Source organism: Oryzias latipes, chromosome 15 (assembly GCF_002234675.1).
Source record: "Oryzias latipes chromosome 15, ASM223467v1".
NCBI classification, from domain to species: Eukaryota; Metazoa; Chordata; class Actinopteri; order Beloniformes; family Adrianichthyidae; genus Oryzias; species Oryzias latipes.
Window position 1 is genome coordinate 23948521 of NC_019873.2, and position 14341 is coordinate 23962861.

At 38.7% G+C, this 14341-nt stretch overlaps 3 protein-coding genes across 5 annotated transcripts; 2 read left to right on the forward strand and 1 right to left on the reverse strand.

Annotated features, from left to right (window-relative positions):
* The first annotated feature begins 4094 nt into the window (after positions 1-4094).
* Positions 4095-5529, forward strand: LOC101167476 (dual specificity protein phosphatase 13-like). The gene is made up of 3 exons (XM_020709640.2): positions 4095-4717; positions 4860-4996; positions 5072-5529. Exons 2-3 carry the CDS (start codon positions 4872-4874, stop codon positions 5394-5396), a joined length of 450 nt encoding a protein of 149 aa, XP_020565299.1. The 5' UTR covers positions 4095-4717; positions 4860-4871; the 3' UTR covers positions 5397-5529.
* A 246-nt stretch (positions 5530-5775) lies between these two features.
* Positions 5776-8266, forward strand: LOC101173649 (dual specificity phosphatase DUPD1). 2 transcript variants are annotated; one of them, XM_011484512.3, is made up of 5 exons: positions 5776-7031; positions 7369-7554; positions 7649-7740; positions 7821-7872; positions 7957-8266. In XM_011484512.3, the coding sequence occupies exons 2-5, from the start codon at positions 7376-7378 to the stop codon at positions 8168-8170; spliced, it is 537 nt and encodes a 178-aa protein (XP_011482814.1). In that variant the 5' UTR covers positions 5776-7031; positions 7369-7375; the 3' UTR covers positions 8171-8266. The 2 variants fall into 2 exon arrangements, with proteins under 2 accessions (XP_011482814.1, XP_004077237.1); XM_004077189.4 differs by having other exon boundaries at positions 6410-7031; positions 7649-7872.
* A 786-nt stretch (positions 8267-9052) lies between these two features.
* On the reverse strand, positions 9053-12412 carry LOC101173884 (dual specificity protein phosphatase 13). Of its 2 annotated transcripts, XM_004077190.4 has the most exons (4): positions 12107-12406; positions 10011-10819; positions 9494-9711; positions 9053-9411 (listed from the first exon to the last, which is right to left on the reverse strand). In XM_004077190.4, the coding sequence occupies exons 2-4, from the start codon at positions 10133-10135 to the stop codon at positions 9200-9202; spliced, it is 555 nt and encodes a 184-aa protein (XP_004077238.1). In that variant the 5' UTR covers positions 10136-10819; positions 12107-12406; the 3' UTR covers positions 9053-9199. The 2 variants fall into 2 exon arrangements, with proteins under 2 accessions (XP_004077238.1, XP_011482815.1); XM_011484513.3 differs by lacking the exons at positions 9053-9411; positions 9494-9711 and adding an exon at positions 11814-12028 and having other exon boundaries at positions 10147-11729; positions 12107-12412.
* Positions 12413-14341: the final 1929 nt, after the last annotated feature.

Sequence of the window (14341 nt, forward strand, 5' to 3'; positions counted from 1 at the left end):
TATCTTCAACTGCACAATAGTGTATTCTTGCTGTTTAGAGGCAAAGTTCCTAAAAGAAAGAAAATCTGCTTTAGCAGGGGGATCTTATTTGACATGGGGTGTATTTTATTTTGAAAGGAATGTTCTGTTGTCAAAAGTAGAAGTTATCCATAGAAAATGTTAACACTGTTATAATTCAACTCTTACAGATATATGAAAGCTACATTTTATAAAAGAATGGCCTGATGGTCATACAAACATCCATTAGATGTATTTTTCTAAACTATAAGGTGGGATTCTGCATAATCTTGCTTGACTCTGGTCAATAATAAACTGGACCAGATGGCTCTTTCAGCGTTATAGGTTTCGGACCCCTGACATACCTTTTTCTTCAACACATTTTACATGTTATTTAACCCTCCTGTTATGTTCATTTGTGAGGAACAAAGATTATGTTCCTGGGTCAATTTGACCCGGTGCATGTTTTATTAATTAAAAAATGTCTGAAACCCAAAAAATCCTAACAAGCAGTGTGAATATTTCATTACTAATTATTCTTTCAAAAACTTAGTGAAATGGTGTTCCTTACCTCTAACAGGTAGTGGTTCAATTATTAGATAATTCACTTGTTTTTCTTAAAATATACGTGTTCAAACTTTTAAAAAAAAATTTCACTACTGTATTACTTTTGAAAGACTAAAATTTAAAATACAATAGTTTTACAACATTGAAACATAATCTTGAAATTTAGTTTTACATACATGCACTATGAACCAGAAAAAAATAAAATCACAATACAACAGACAAGCAATTGCAATATGAACTTGTGTGTGTGTCTGTACATCTACACAGCACAAGAGTGACCAGTTATTACACTGTGCGAAATGTGCAAATTAATTTTGCACATTTCACACAGGTCATGCTTGTCTTGACCTGGATCCTGTCTTCGGCTCATCTCGCACCCCCGGCCGTCCCCCCACTCCATCTGGATGAAGCTTATCTGCTGGACTTTCAATATGTAGTTGTAGAGTTAGATAAATTCATTCTTCTCTATGAGTTCTGGTAAATCGCCTGTCCGTCCTGGGGGATGATTCAATTCAATTCAATTCAATTTTATTTGTATAGCCCAAAATCACAACAACAGTCGTCTCGATGGGCTTCGAAGTAAAACATGAAATCAAAAGGATCACGAATACAAAGAGTTCAATAGAAAAATACTAAAATGAACTAACAAACTGACTAAGCTATACTGGCATCCCTGCCCTTAGACCCCCCTTCGCGGTAAGGAAAAACTCCCAAAAAAACCGGATTCCGGAAAAAACGAAGAAACCTCAGGGGTGCCCACATGAAGGAGGGATCCTCCCCCAGGACGGACAGGCGATTTACCAGAAATCTTAGAGAAGAATTAACTTATCTAAATCTACAACTACATATATAAAAGTCCAGCAGACGAGCTTCATCCAGCCGTGGTTGTGGGGACAGTCAAAGGCGCGAGTCGAGCCGGAGACAGGAACCACAGCCAGGTGTAGGAGCAGGAGCAGAGACGAGGTAAACGGTCAGGTACAGAGCAGAGACGAGCCAGAGATGAGCCAGAGGCAGGATCCACAGCCAGGTGTAGGAGCAGGAGCAAAGGCGAGGTAAACGGTCAGGAACTGGAGCACGGATGAGCCAACTGGAGTCTGGAAGCACTCCCACTCCCCAGGAGGGGAGAGGAAAAGAGGGACAATACATGAATCGCACTGCACCAAACAGAGGCATGGAGAACTAAATGATAAATTATGATCAAGAATAGAGGAGAGGAAGGGTAGAAGTAAAAAAGGAAAGAGGACAGAACCCCAGTGCACCATAGTTACCCCAGCTTCAACTTCTAGCAGCCTTTTAAAAGAAATAGTTATTATTAAGTTTAATTTAAACAAACTAACATTAAGTTAAATAATCTCTGAATACTAGCCAGTCTGACAATAAGCCTGTCCAAAGAGGAATGTTTTCAGTCTAGCTTTGAATGTGGAAACTGAGTCGGTCTCTCTTACATGAGCTGGGAGTTTATTCCATAAGACAGGGGCTTGGTGGCTAAACGCTCTACCTCCAACCGTACTTTTACTAATTCTAGGAACCACAAGCAGTCCTGCATTTTGCGAGCGAAGTGTTCTGATTGGTTGGTAAGGGACTATGAGGTCCTTAATATAAGACGGGGCCATTCCATGTAAGGCCTTATAGGTTAACAGGAGGATCTTGAACTTAATTCTAGAATCAACTGGGAGCCAATGGAGCGAAACTAACACAGGAGTGATGTGATCTCTTCTGCTGGTTCCAGCTAACAATCTAGCTGCTGCGTTCTGAACAAGCTGGAGACTTCTTAAGGAACTCTTAGGACACGCTGCTAACAAGGAGTTACAGTAATCCAGCCTCGACGTAACAAATGATCCCTCCTTCATATGGACACCCCTGAGGTTTTTTCTTTTTTTTCCACAATCCGTTTTTTAGTAGGACTTTTTCCTTACCACGAAGGAGGATCTAAGGGCAGGGATGCCAGTTTAGTTTAGTCTGTTTGTTAGTTCAATTTAGTAGTTTCCTATTGAATTCTATGTATTCATGATCCTTTTGATTTTATGTTTTACATTTTCAATTACCGATATGAAGCCTATCGAGACAACTGTTGTTGTGAATTTGGGCTATACAAAATTGAATTGAATTGAATTGAATTGACATGGTCTCATGAGTCACTGCCATCCTAGTGGGCCCTGGCGCTGTCTTTATTATGTTTTCTGCAGACAGGTTTGTCTGCCGCATATTTGAGGATGAAGACCAATGTTTTTCACCATTCTTTGATATGAATGTCTTGCTTGGAGGAACAGGAATAGCAATTCCCTCATCTGTTTCAAAATCAGAATCATTAGAATCAGAATTTAGCTCAAGATTTGATTGATTGATTGATTGATTGATTGATTGATTGATTGATTGATTGATTGATTGATTGATTGATTGATTGATTGATTGATTGATTGATTGATTGATTGATTGATTGATTGATTGATTGATTTAAGTGTCATGCACTAATGTGCCCAGCCCACACGGGCTTATATGACACTGAAAAACAAAACAAAATACACAATACATAAAGATACATCCCCATCACAAAAAGAAAAAAGAATCCAATAACCAATAAACCCCCTAATCAGAGTCTAACAGAATATATAGTGTCCATTCTTATTGTCCATGCTTTTGACACAAAATTTGCCAAACAAAAGATAGTCTTCTTCTGATCATGATCAGTGATGACTTCCAGAGCCTCTTGGACGGTCATTTTTCTGCTTCTGCTGCTCATTTTCTAAAGGTCTGCCTGACAGAAAGTAATGTTGGAAAGACTCCCATGCAGAGAATCTTTTATATGTATTGCCCCTCCCCTGTTGAGTGTCCACTGAATGTGGGTTGAGTTTTCCTGCGAGAACATAAATGGTTCCTGTCAAAAGTCATAACACCTATGCACCTGTGTGTGTGTGTGTGGGGGGGGGGGGGGGGGGGGGGGGTTTGTGTGTGTGTCTATGTGTGTGATTGGGGTGAAATATGTCTCACAGCTGCAAATAAAGAAATACTAATAATAAAAAAGACAGCTTTGTACCTCTTGTTTGACTGCCGGGTCAAATTGACCCGAACAGTATCTATGTGATATGAACATGCAGGTGGGGGTTGCATATATGTGAGATGAACCATTTTCATAATGTATGTTGAATACGCTAATTAAGGCAAGCAGAAGAAGTTTCACGCTGAAAAAATACTTTTAACTATTTTTCCAAGATGTTTAAACTTTAAAACGGGTCAATTTGACCCACAACATAACAGGAGGGTTAAAACGAAACAAAAAAACGATAATCATATGATTTCTTTATAATAAAGTAGTTTCTGCATGTCCCTGTGATTATTATTATTGTTGTTACTATTATTATTATTATTAGTAGTAGTATTTAATATTTATTTATTTATTATGAATCTCATTTTCGATAATAATTTCAATAATAATTGTAATTATAATTTTTAATAATTGAATATTCTTAATTTAATATGAATTTCATTTTTTATGTCCTTTTTTGATGTTATATTGATTATTTCTGAATATCGTTTTTTTGCTGCCACAGATATATGAAATTTCCCCATTGTGGGATTAATAAAGTCATCATCTAACTATCTATCTGTCAATGTTGCATCTGACATGTTGCCTGGCAACTACAATACCGTACATCGTCATGACAACCCCTGGAGTCTTCAAGCATTCTTTTGATTGGTTGGACTTCTATTTTCCCTGGAGTCTTTCAACAGTACTTCCAAGGATCAAAATGTTTTTATTTTTATTTTTAATGACACTGAAACTGATAATTGAAAAATTGTTAAAATTCACAAAAGATTGGGTATGTGCATAAACTCTGAACCTCTATCAGACCAAAACAAGGTCAAAGTGGCTTTTTTCTCTCATATCATACATTTATCCAAAACAAGTGAAATTTTAGATTTCCTAATAAAAACAAGTACCAGCAACTGTGATTGAATCTTACTAAGTGTCTGTCTGTATGTGAAACTTTATTGTTATTTTTATTTTATGAGAATAATTCTAGGGCTCAACCTGATCTGTCAATCCTTTATGGGTTTATAGTTACAGTTATAAAAAGAACGTTGACAGTAAAGGGAGTCAGTGATGTAGGACTAAGACCCAATGTCAGAGAACTCTGCAAAGCTGTAAACTGAGGTGAGTCCTGCAGAATTGTAGGTGTCAATCATTTCTGGATCCTTTAAGGGTGATTGTTGTCTTAAGAAAAAGCATGACTGACATAATTCTTATGAAGCAATTATGTATTTAGAATTTGACACTGTTCTTTTCTTGCTCTTAGTAGTTTAGCAGTATGTCTCTAAGGGATCCTCCATACGAAGCTCCGTCTGTCTCAGAGTTGCAGGAGTTTCTGTTGGCAGACAGGCGACCAACTGGCCATGTCAATCAAGTCTGGCCCAACCTCTACATAGGCAACGAGTAAGATCCCCATACAATAAGATGACTGCGCCCGAGCTGTAAACACACACGCTTCAGCTTGTGATCGTGTTTCAGAGTGGCAGCTCGTGACAAGAGTCTTCTGCACAGTCTGGGCATAACTCACATAGTAAACGCCGCTCATGGACGCTCCAAGCCGACCCCTGGCCCCTGTTTTCACGTGAACACTGGCCCGCTGTTCTACAGAGATATGACAGTGGATTATTATGGGGTGGAGGCTGTGGATGCTGTGGAGTTCATCCTCAGTCCTTTTTTCTACCCAACAGCACGATACATCAGAGCTGCACTCTCCACAGGAGGCAAGTCACATTTGGAAACTCAGAGGAGAAATTGGTTTGAGCATATTCTCGTGTTTGGGTTGCCACAAGCAGGGTTACTGTAATCTAAGTAAGTCAGTAAGTGTGGCAAAACGTTTTGCCTTTTACCTGCAAAAATTTGCAAAACAACACACTAAAATGTACAAATCTTTAATAAATTCTCAGTGAAACAGCTGCTCCACCTTAATCTCACTTGAGCTAAAGATGAATATTCTTGCTTCAGGACGTGTGTTTGTACACTGTCTGATGGGTGTGAGCCGCTCTGCGACCTTAGTCTTGGCCTTCCTGATGATTGTTGAAGGCCTGACGCTGCAGAAGGCGGTGGCTGTTGTCAGGCTTCAGAGAGACATCTGTCCCAACCGAGGCTTCCTGCAGCAGCTCCGCGGCCTGGACATGAGCCTGGAACGAGAGAGGAGGAGAAAGAGGCAGACTCGGGCAGTGTAGACTTTCAGACACATGTCATAATATCAATTTATGGGCATAGAGTCATTTTAATTGGTACAGCGGCTTTTTAGACCAACAAGTGAAATACCTTCTTTGACAGAGCTGCAGAATAATTCTTGGACAAACATAAATGGACTGACCAAGTCTTTAAGGAGAGATGTGAAAAAAAGTAACATCCCAAAGGGTTTACAGAACACACTATGTGTTGCAAATCTGTAGCGTGGAATAAAGAGAACATTTTGCAGCCAACACATCAAAACAGAAAAGAGATGCTGTTTTTTTAGCCTTGCTGCACAGCGAATTGATTGGGCTCTGAAGAAAAAGGCCATTTCTTCCTGAAAGGGCGTCCATAGATTAAAAAAAAAAATGCATGATTCTGTTTTTACCAAGAAAAACCAGAAAGTCACTGTCCTAAAATTTAAGACTTTACAATTTAAAATGAGTAATTTAACACTATTTATGGCTATAAAAGTAACAAGTCAAAATATTTTACCCCATTGACGGATTTTCTTCTAACTAAACAACAGAATCTACAACGGCGGAGAAAATCGTCTGACCAAATATCCTTATTTTAAGAAAAAAATGTTGTTACTAAGACATATTTTCTCAAAATAGGATTATTTGGCTATTGAAAATTTTTCTTCATAATATTATTTATCTTTGTAATACAGATAAAAGACACATTTATTATACCAATGGGAGTTTTTGCAGTGTTTAAACAATTTAATCCCCCTGGACCATGGGTGTCAGGTGCTTTGCAGCGCTGGAACTGTCATATCATAACAGGTGGACATACACCTCCACTGAAGGAACAAAAATGTAATTGTGCTGATAAGATCCTGTTATTTTTATTCTCTTCAGTAAAATGTATATAGATCCATACATTTGTCATTACATCTGTAACGGCCCCTAAAACAATATTGATGCAACAGCTTACAACCAACTCCTGCAAAGATAATTATTGATTGGAGGTGTGTCTACAAGGAGGTTTTTTTTTTCCTTTCGCTGTACAACAGCGCTTAGAGACGAGAAATTGTTTGTGAGTGTGATGCATATGTCAGGTGTTGTATTCCTGCTGCCTAAAAATACTCTAAACACTGAGCTTGAGAGAGCCGTTACCATTCCAGCTCTGTATTTGACTCCATAATTCCACAGTAGATAGGTCTCTGGAGTATACAGACACACACACACAGTTAATGGAAGTTCTCTGAAGATAGTTGAGGTCACTATTCTGTTCTGTGAAGGATTTCAAAGAGGTAAGAACTCCCGTTTTGGTATTTTAAATACTTTTTCCTTCATTTTCTTTTTGAAACAATTTAAGGCTTCTATGGTTGCTTAAGTCGTTTTAATGAGGCTAAATAAATTGTAAAAATAAAAAAGGGGAAACGATTCAAACCAGTAATGATTCAAACTTTATTTAAAAGCTAAAGTTGTTTCATTGTACTTTCTTTTTCCCATTTTTTACTTGGAAAATAAAGGGCCAATTTTCTTCAAATCTAAAACCATTCGGAATTTTTTCAAATAAAAAGAGAACATTTACACAAAACCACACATTTTATCATTGGCTGAATGTGAATTCTCTGACTAAAATAGGAGAAACATGTCCTCCTGTGTGGAAAAGTCCAGAGGTAGGAATCCGTATGCAGCGGTACAGGTGGACCCGGACAGTGACTACATCACACCAGGAACTCTAGACTTGGAGCAGCTTTTCTGGTCTGGACCCACAGCTCAGTATGCACACGTCAACCAGGTGTGGCCGAGAATTTACCTTGGCGACGAGTGAGTGAACTCAGATTAGATCTCTGCTCCGGCATATGAGCACATGTGTTAGATGTTTGTGTGCAAGCTGAGTGTGTGTTTAATGTGCAAACAGGAAAACAGCTTTGGAGAGGCCTGCTTTGAAGGATCTGGGAATTACACATGTCCTCAATGCGGCAGTAGGAAAGTGGAACAACGTGCTGACTGGTGCAGATTACTACACTGGCATGAACATTCGGTACTTGGGTGTTGAAGCTGATGACAAACCCACTTTTAACATTTCTCAGTACTTCAGTCAAGCTGCAGAATTTATTCACGAGGCCCTCATCCACCCACAGAGTAAGCCTTAACTGGGGGAGACACACTCTGATGTTATTATTGTATGAATGTTTGGTCCAACAAGCATCTGCTCTTTCTTTTCAGACATGGTTCTGGTGCACTGTGTGATGGGTCGGAGCCGGTCGGCAACTTTAGTTTTGGCGTATTTGATGATAAAGGAACATTTATCCGTTGTGGATGCTGTGGAGCATGTACGACAGCGCCGCTGTATCCTGCCCAATCATGGTTTCCTGAAACAGCTCAGGGCTTTGGACATCGCCCTGCAGGAGGAGAAGCTGAGACTGAAAAGGAAAGATGAATGAGTTCACACCTCCTAAATAATTTTACTAAAGACTTCCAATTTTTCATTGTTTTATTCTCATGTAATCATAAAACGTTCTGTTTTTGAATTGCACTTTTTATGTCTTTTTTTTCTTTTTCCATTTAAAAAAACATGTTTGAACGCCAGATTTAGATTTAGATGGGAGTTAACTTATACATGATTTGCAAGTCCAGGCTGTCCTCTGCCGAGATAGACTCTGGCAGACCCGCGACCCTGAAAGGGATAAAACGGAATAGAAAATGAACGAATGAATGAGTGATTTGAAAGTTTCCCCTTAAAATCCTTTTTTTAAATCTATTTTTTTTTCCCTGAACTAACTCTAGATAATGTTCAAATGTGTGATTTTACTAGTCACATGTAGAGAAACTGGTATCAACAAGGCAATATGAATGTACATATAAATTAACATATTTTAAAGTGAATCAATATTTTTGACAAATTTCAATAAATCTACATTTTTAGGATTTCTGTTTGAAAAACATAAAAAAAAGGAATCAGCAAGATACCATAATATTGTAGCATCATCAGTTGTTGGCATTGCCATTATTGAAAGGCTGGAATTCACTGATGAAACCACATTCTGGAAGAATAATTAGACAAGTTTAAGCTTGTTTAGCTCATAATCATGCTGATTGAAATTTCTCAAAAACACAACAAATTTTTTACACTATATTCTTGTATTTTTAGGCTCTGGCCTTTAAGCATCACTTTAGATTGTATTTTTTGTATTCCTGGAGCCTAAAGAAGAAACTGGAAAAGGCTGGGGTGAAAAAAGTTTAAAATGTTTTATTTATGTCAAAGCAAAAAAAAAACACACACACAACACAAATGTAACATTTGTGGACCCTCACACATGAATAAATAAAAGACTATTTAATCAAATGACATTTAAATGTTTTAACAACAGAATTATACTTAATTGAACTATTCACAACATGTAAATGTATTAAATTGAAAATAAATATTCAAAAATGTCAAAAATGACTGTGCAGAGATGGAAGGATGTCAAAGAAGCGGGCACAGTCTCCTTTTTCTTTCTAGCTGTTCATCCAGCTTGAGAAGAAGAGACAGGAAATTCCGGTTTGGATAAATGGCTCGTTTCTGGACGACCTGCCTTAGAGCATCCCTCAAGGTGAGTCGCTCTTTTAACATGAGGTACGCCAGGATCAGCGTGGCCGATCGACTCACACCCATGATGCAGTGCACCAGCACTCTTCCTGTAAAAAATAAGGGAAAAAAAGTGAGGCTGCAAATGTCTACTGAAACTCTGGATGCCACGTTGCTGAACCCTCACTTTACCTTCCTTACTCTGCAGGCCTTTATGTATGAAGTCAGCAGCAACTTTGAAATACTGACTCAGGTCAAAATGATCCGAATCCTCTGCTGGGATACCAAAGTAAACACATGCGCTTCCATAAAAGCTCTGGTCACCGATGCTGCCCTGCTTGGAGTGCGCTGCGTTCAGCACATGAGTGATGCTGAGATCACGTAATATCTTTTTGTTCTGTGCAGCAGCCCTAGAGCACCCACAAGACAACACTTCAAAACACTCAACCAAGCAAAAGGTGTCAGTTGTGTCATTGCTATTGTTAAAAATGTGTTTTTGTATTTAATTTTGACTCCACATAAAACACCAAAATGTTAAGGAAAATACGATCAATCTTGTTGAAAACAAAAAAAAAACAGGCTTTAACACTTTTAAAATCACAGCTATCGGCTAATATATGGTCATGATTTAACTCTTAACAATGAAGATAGTAAAATATAAACTTATGATAAAGGATTGTATTCCTGCTCATAAATGGAAGGCACTCACACATTTCCTAGGAACAAGCTGGGCCAGATTTCATCCACTGCTGTGAGCTCCAGCTTGCAGGAATCCAAAATGAGCTCCAGCTCCTTAATGAGCAGCAGGTCGTGTTGCTGTTTGCTCCCTGACATTCTGCCTGCACACAGTGTAACCTTCAGCAGATGTCCAGGGTTCTGCCACTGTCTGAGCTTGCTGCAGCTCAGCAACACAAATGCCACAGTCTACAGAGAGGGGTAGGGGTAGGTGCTTCTGCGCTAAAATTACCCCTCTGTGTTCAGTGTGCTGTCTGGTGGGATTCATAGTTATGTAATTTGTCTGATGGATTGATCCTCCAATGATGGTCTCTTCTCACATCAGAACGAGAAAATCAATTGTTAGCCTCTACTCTCATGCTATGCAAATAGAAATACCCACAATATTGTTATTTATATAAATGCTTTTCTTATATGGTCTGAATTTTAGTGAAATACCTGAAAGTTCCCTTTGATATTACAAATAAAAAATGGGAAGAAAAAACACAATTCTCATCATTTTGACATCAACATCTCATGCTCCACACCAGCCTTGTGATGTTGTTCTGAGTTAATGTGTTATACTCATCTGCAAGTGCTACCTAAAGTTCTCCTAGGTCACTCTGGCGTCCAGTCATCCAGTTTCTGCTTCAGCAGGTCCCAGACGTGCTCCATGGGGTTCAGGTCAGAGGTCATTGCTTGCCAAACCCACAAAGGCACTCCCACTTCCTGAAGTTGAGCTCTGACAATTCTGGCACCATGTGGTGGAGCGTTATCATCCATGAACAGAAGGTGGGGGGTGTTCTGGTAGAATTGGAGGATGATTATGGGTTCCATGATAAGGTAACAAAATGCAGTGACTGGGTCATCAACAATAACCGAACAGTTCCGCGCTGACTGGTGATGACGGCCCAGACTGTTGCACCTCCTCCACCAAAGCCAACCATAGGGTCCATGTTGACCACAGTGTGTCGCTCACCTCACCTTCTCCAGCAAAGGTAACAACCATCATTGATATGGAAGGTGACACAACAATCATCAGTGAACAGGACGGTCGACCTGTATGATCAATTTTCCAATTTTCATGTTTTGACCCATACATCACTACTAAATCCAAGTCCCTGATTGTCAAAGGTCAACTTATTTAGCCTTATACGTGTGTTTAATCGCAACCCATTTTGTACATGGAGCCCGAAAGCAAACTTAAAAACATGCGTAGTGACGCGTGAAGTTTTTTCGTTGAGAATCCACCAGCAAAATCAGATTTTTATCTCCACAGAATGTTAAAATTGATGCCACAATGACAAGGGTTTTTTTGAGAATTTTCTGGTTTTGACCACAAACCGTACACACAGAAACCATTATTACAAAATGAAGTGTGTCTATCACTCCAATACAATTACCCCCCATCCTAAAAATGTGTGAAGTGAATTTGAACACTGTGTATACAACATCCATTGAGTTTTTCACAATATTCCAAACTTCTTGTAAAAAAATAAATAAAGTCATTGTCTAACTGTGAGCTTTTTTTCTCGCAGTTTTTGATCCAGGTCAAGAAGCTGTCGTAAGAATCCTCTATTGGGAAAAATCCAGCGCTTCGGTTGCACACAGCGTATGGAGGATAAAAGGCTGAGATGATGATGAATCATCAGGTAAGCCAGGACCAAAGCTGCTGAGCGACTCACACCCACTGCACAGTGAACAAAAACCTTCCCTGGAAATCCCAAAAGAAGAAAAGTTACCAACATTTTTCAAATGTTCCACTCCCTTTATAAAGTTTATCAAAGATGCAGTGTACCTCCTGATGTTAAACCTTGGTGAATGAACTCTGCTGCAGGATAGAAAAATGGTGAGAGGTCAAAAGTGGGCAGATCATGAGCTGGAACTCCATAGTATTTCACTGTGGTGCCATAGAAATCATCACTGCCTCTGCAGCAGAGTTTGCCGTGTGAGGCATTTAGCACGTGAGTGATGCCCAGCTGCCACAACGAGAACTTGTCGTGAGACATGACCCTGACATGAGGACAAAAACAAAACAAAATCTTAAGAATCTAGAAGCATCTGTCTGAAACACTGCACTGGGATACTCACATGTCTCCTAAGTACAATTTTGGCCAAACTTCATCTCCATGGTGACACGAGTGAGGACCTGAGTGCAGAACATCTTCCAGGTCCTGGAGAGATACAAGCTCATCTTCCACACACTTGTCCTCCACCTTCGTAGTATCCTCAGAGGAAGCTGCACAACTAGTTCCTTCTCCCGTTGAAGCTCCCATTGAAGGCTTTCTATTTGACATTGCACTGTTTGTGGTTTGAATTCCGTCTTCTTGCACTTTGGATAAACTGCTGCTTCACACTTCCCCCCCTGTCAGCTGGTGACTGTTTTAAACAGGTGGTGCGCTTTGGCTTATTAACTCTACACTGTGACTTTATGATTATGTAACGGTTTACGCACGGATTTCAGAGAGCATTAATATTTAAATTTTGGGTTTGGTTTGGTTTAAATTACTTAAAAGACCCACTCTAATGAAAATCATGTTTTTGGTGTTTTTAACATGTTCTTGTAGTATTTTTCTTATGATGGAGGACATATTTTTTAGGTAAATTAAACTTGAAGTTGCATTTCTGAGTATTTGTATATTCAAAGTTGTGAATCAGAACTGGGCAAAGAAATGCTGTTTGAAAAAGATTGTACTTCTTACGTAGAAGATGTGCTTGGTGGCTCTCTGCTCCCAGCACTGGGAATGCTTTTACAAAAGAACAAAAGATGAACAGAGTGGAACTTTAAACAATTGCAAGTTTATTTATTTTTACTAAATTAATATAAGGGTATATTTTTTGACCACTAGACAAAGGAAAACTTTTTTGTTCACATCTGAATAATTTTTTTTAGTGTTACTCAAGGTTATTGCTTGAGTTATTTTAAGACCTGAGCTAATTCTTGATTTAGCCCTCTTAACATTTAGTCACAGGGGTTGGCAGAATCATAATAAAAGACCACTGGGAATATTTTAGCCAAAATATAAACATCTGTGTAGTTTTCTGGGACATATTTTCTGCAGAGCGGCAGCGTTGTGGGTGGGACCACAGGGGGGTATTCAAGAAAGCAGGTTATGTGATTTACCACGGTAAGTTTGAGGCTAAGAAAGCATATAACCTCATATTTCGGTTCCAAAAACAAAGGTATGTTTCAGGGTATGCTTAGTTCCCATAGCAACTCATGCTCTGAACAAAACCTGGTCTGGAGCAGGTTTAGTTGAAGGTTAGATTGTTTTTTAGTGAATGAAGAAGGTCAGATAATACTTTTTCCACCTTGAGAGGGTGATGAGATCATGTATGGATGTTGTAGATATAAACTTATTACATTAATTTATATTAATTATTTGCTTCAGTTAATTAAATAATTTTTTTGAGTTCAGTCAACTTAAAAATAACACATAGTTATCAGACAATTATTTTACTTTCATTCAAATTAACCCAATTAAGTAGGTGTAATTTGGCAGCACAAGGAATTGTGGGATACCATTCCCTTTGCCTGTCTGGAAGGATTTGGGTATACAAGTGTAGTTTTTTGTCAAAATATGTTTAGTTGTAGCTGTTTTCCTGTGTTTTGCCGAGTTATTTTACCCTGTTATGTTTAATTCTTTCTGCCCCATGAGTGAAAGGATGATGAGCTTATTTAGCAGCGCTAGTGGAAATTTATGGTAGAAGAACTGAAGTTACAGTCAGTCATGATAAATTAATTCCATGATGTATATTGTAAATCCACACGGTATCATTTATTTTAATTTTATAAAAATGATAAAAGTTTCATAAGTTGCATATATATATACATCACAATGTAATTGGAAATAAGATCAGATACTCATGCGTTAATATAACTTTTTCCGTTATTTTTCTCCAAGCAGAAACTCTTTTTTTTTTTTTTTACTGATGCAGCCGTTTTACTTTGTTGATGGACGTATAATCTTCATATGCCGTCATTAAAATCTCAAACTCCGTCTCACTAAAGTATAGTTTTCTTCTCCATGCATTTCCATGGCAACTCTGTCTTTATGTACTTGCCGTGCACGCGCATTAACCCAGGGTTACCAAGCCGAGCGTAATTACGCTAACTCAAATCTGGTCTTTTGGAACCGACATACCCAGAGTAAGCAAGTTCAGGCGGCCTTCAGCCAGAGTTCAGGGTTAAAGTGAGGGTAGTTGCTTTCTGGAATACCCCCCTGGTGTGGAAGTAAGCCTGCTTTTATTCCCCATGAACCTTTTGTTTACACTCTTTCCTGATAGCTTACAGCCCTTCACATCCCCAATCCAACTTTATTCCTG

Excerpts from the sequence above, each read along its gene's own strand:
- LOC101167476 (XM_020709640.2), top strand. The coding sequence starts at position 4,872 with ATGTCTCTAAGGGATCCTCCATACGAAGCTCCGTCTGTCTCAGAGTTG. Across the intron at positions 4,997-5,071 it reads AACCTCTACATAGGCAACGA|AGTGGCAGCTCGTGACAAGA; the intron begins GTAAGATCCCCA and ends ATCGTGTTTCAG.
- LOC101173649 (XM_004077189.4), top strand. The coding sequence starts at position 7,376 with ATGTCCTCCTGTGTGGAAAAGTCCAGAGGTAGGAATCCGTATGCAGCG. Across the intron at positions 7,555-7,648 it reads AGAATTTACCTTGGCGACGA|GAAAACAGCTTTGGAGAGGC; the intron begins GTGAGTGAACTC and ends ATGTGCAAACAG. Across the intron at positions 7,873-7,956 it reads GGCCCTCATCCACCCACAGA|ACATGGTTCTGGTGCACTGT; the intron begins GTAAGCCTTAAC and ends CTTTCTTTTCAG.
- LOC101173884 (XM_011484513.3), bottom strand. The coding sequence starts at position 12,312 with ATGTCAAATAGAAAGCCTTCAATGGGAGCTTCAACGGGAGAAGGAACT. Across the intron at positions 12,029-12,106 it reads AAATTGTACTTAGGAGACAT|GGTCATGTCTCACGACAAGT; the intron begins GTGAGTATCCCA and ends TCCTCATGTCAG. Across the intron at positions 11,730-11,813 it reads CCAAGGTTTAACATCAGGAG|GGAAGGTTTTTGTTCACTGT; the intron begins GTACACTGCATC and ends TGGGATTTCCAG.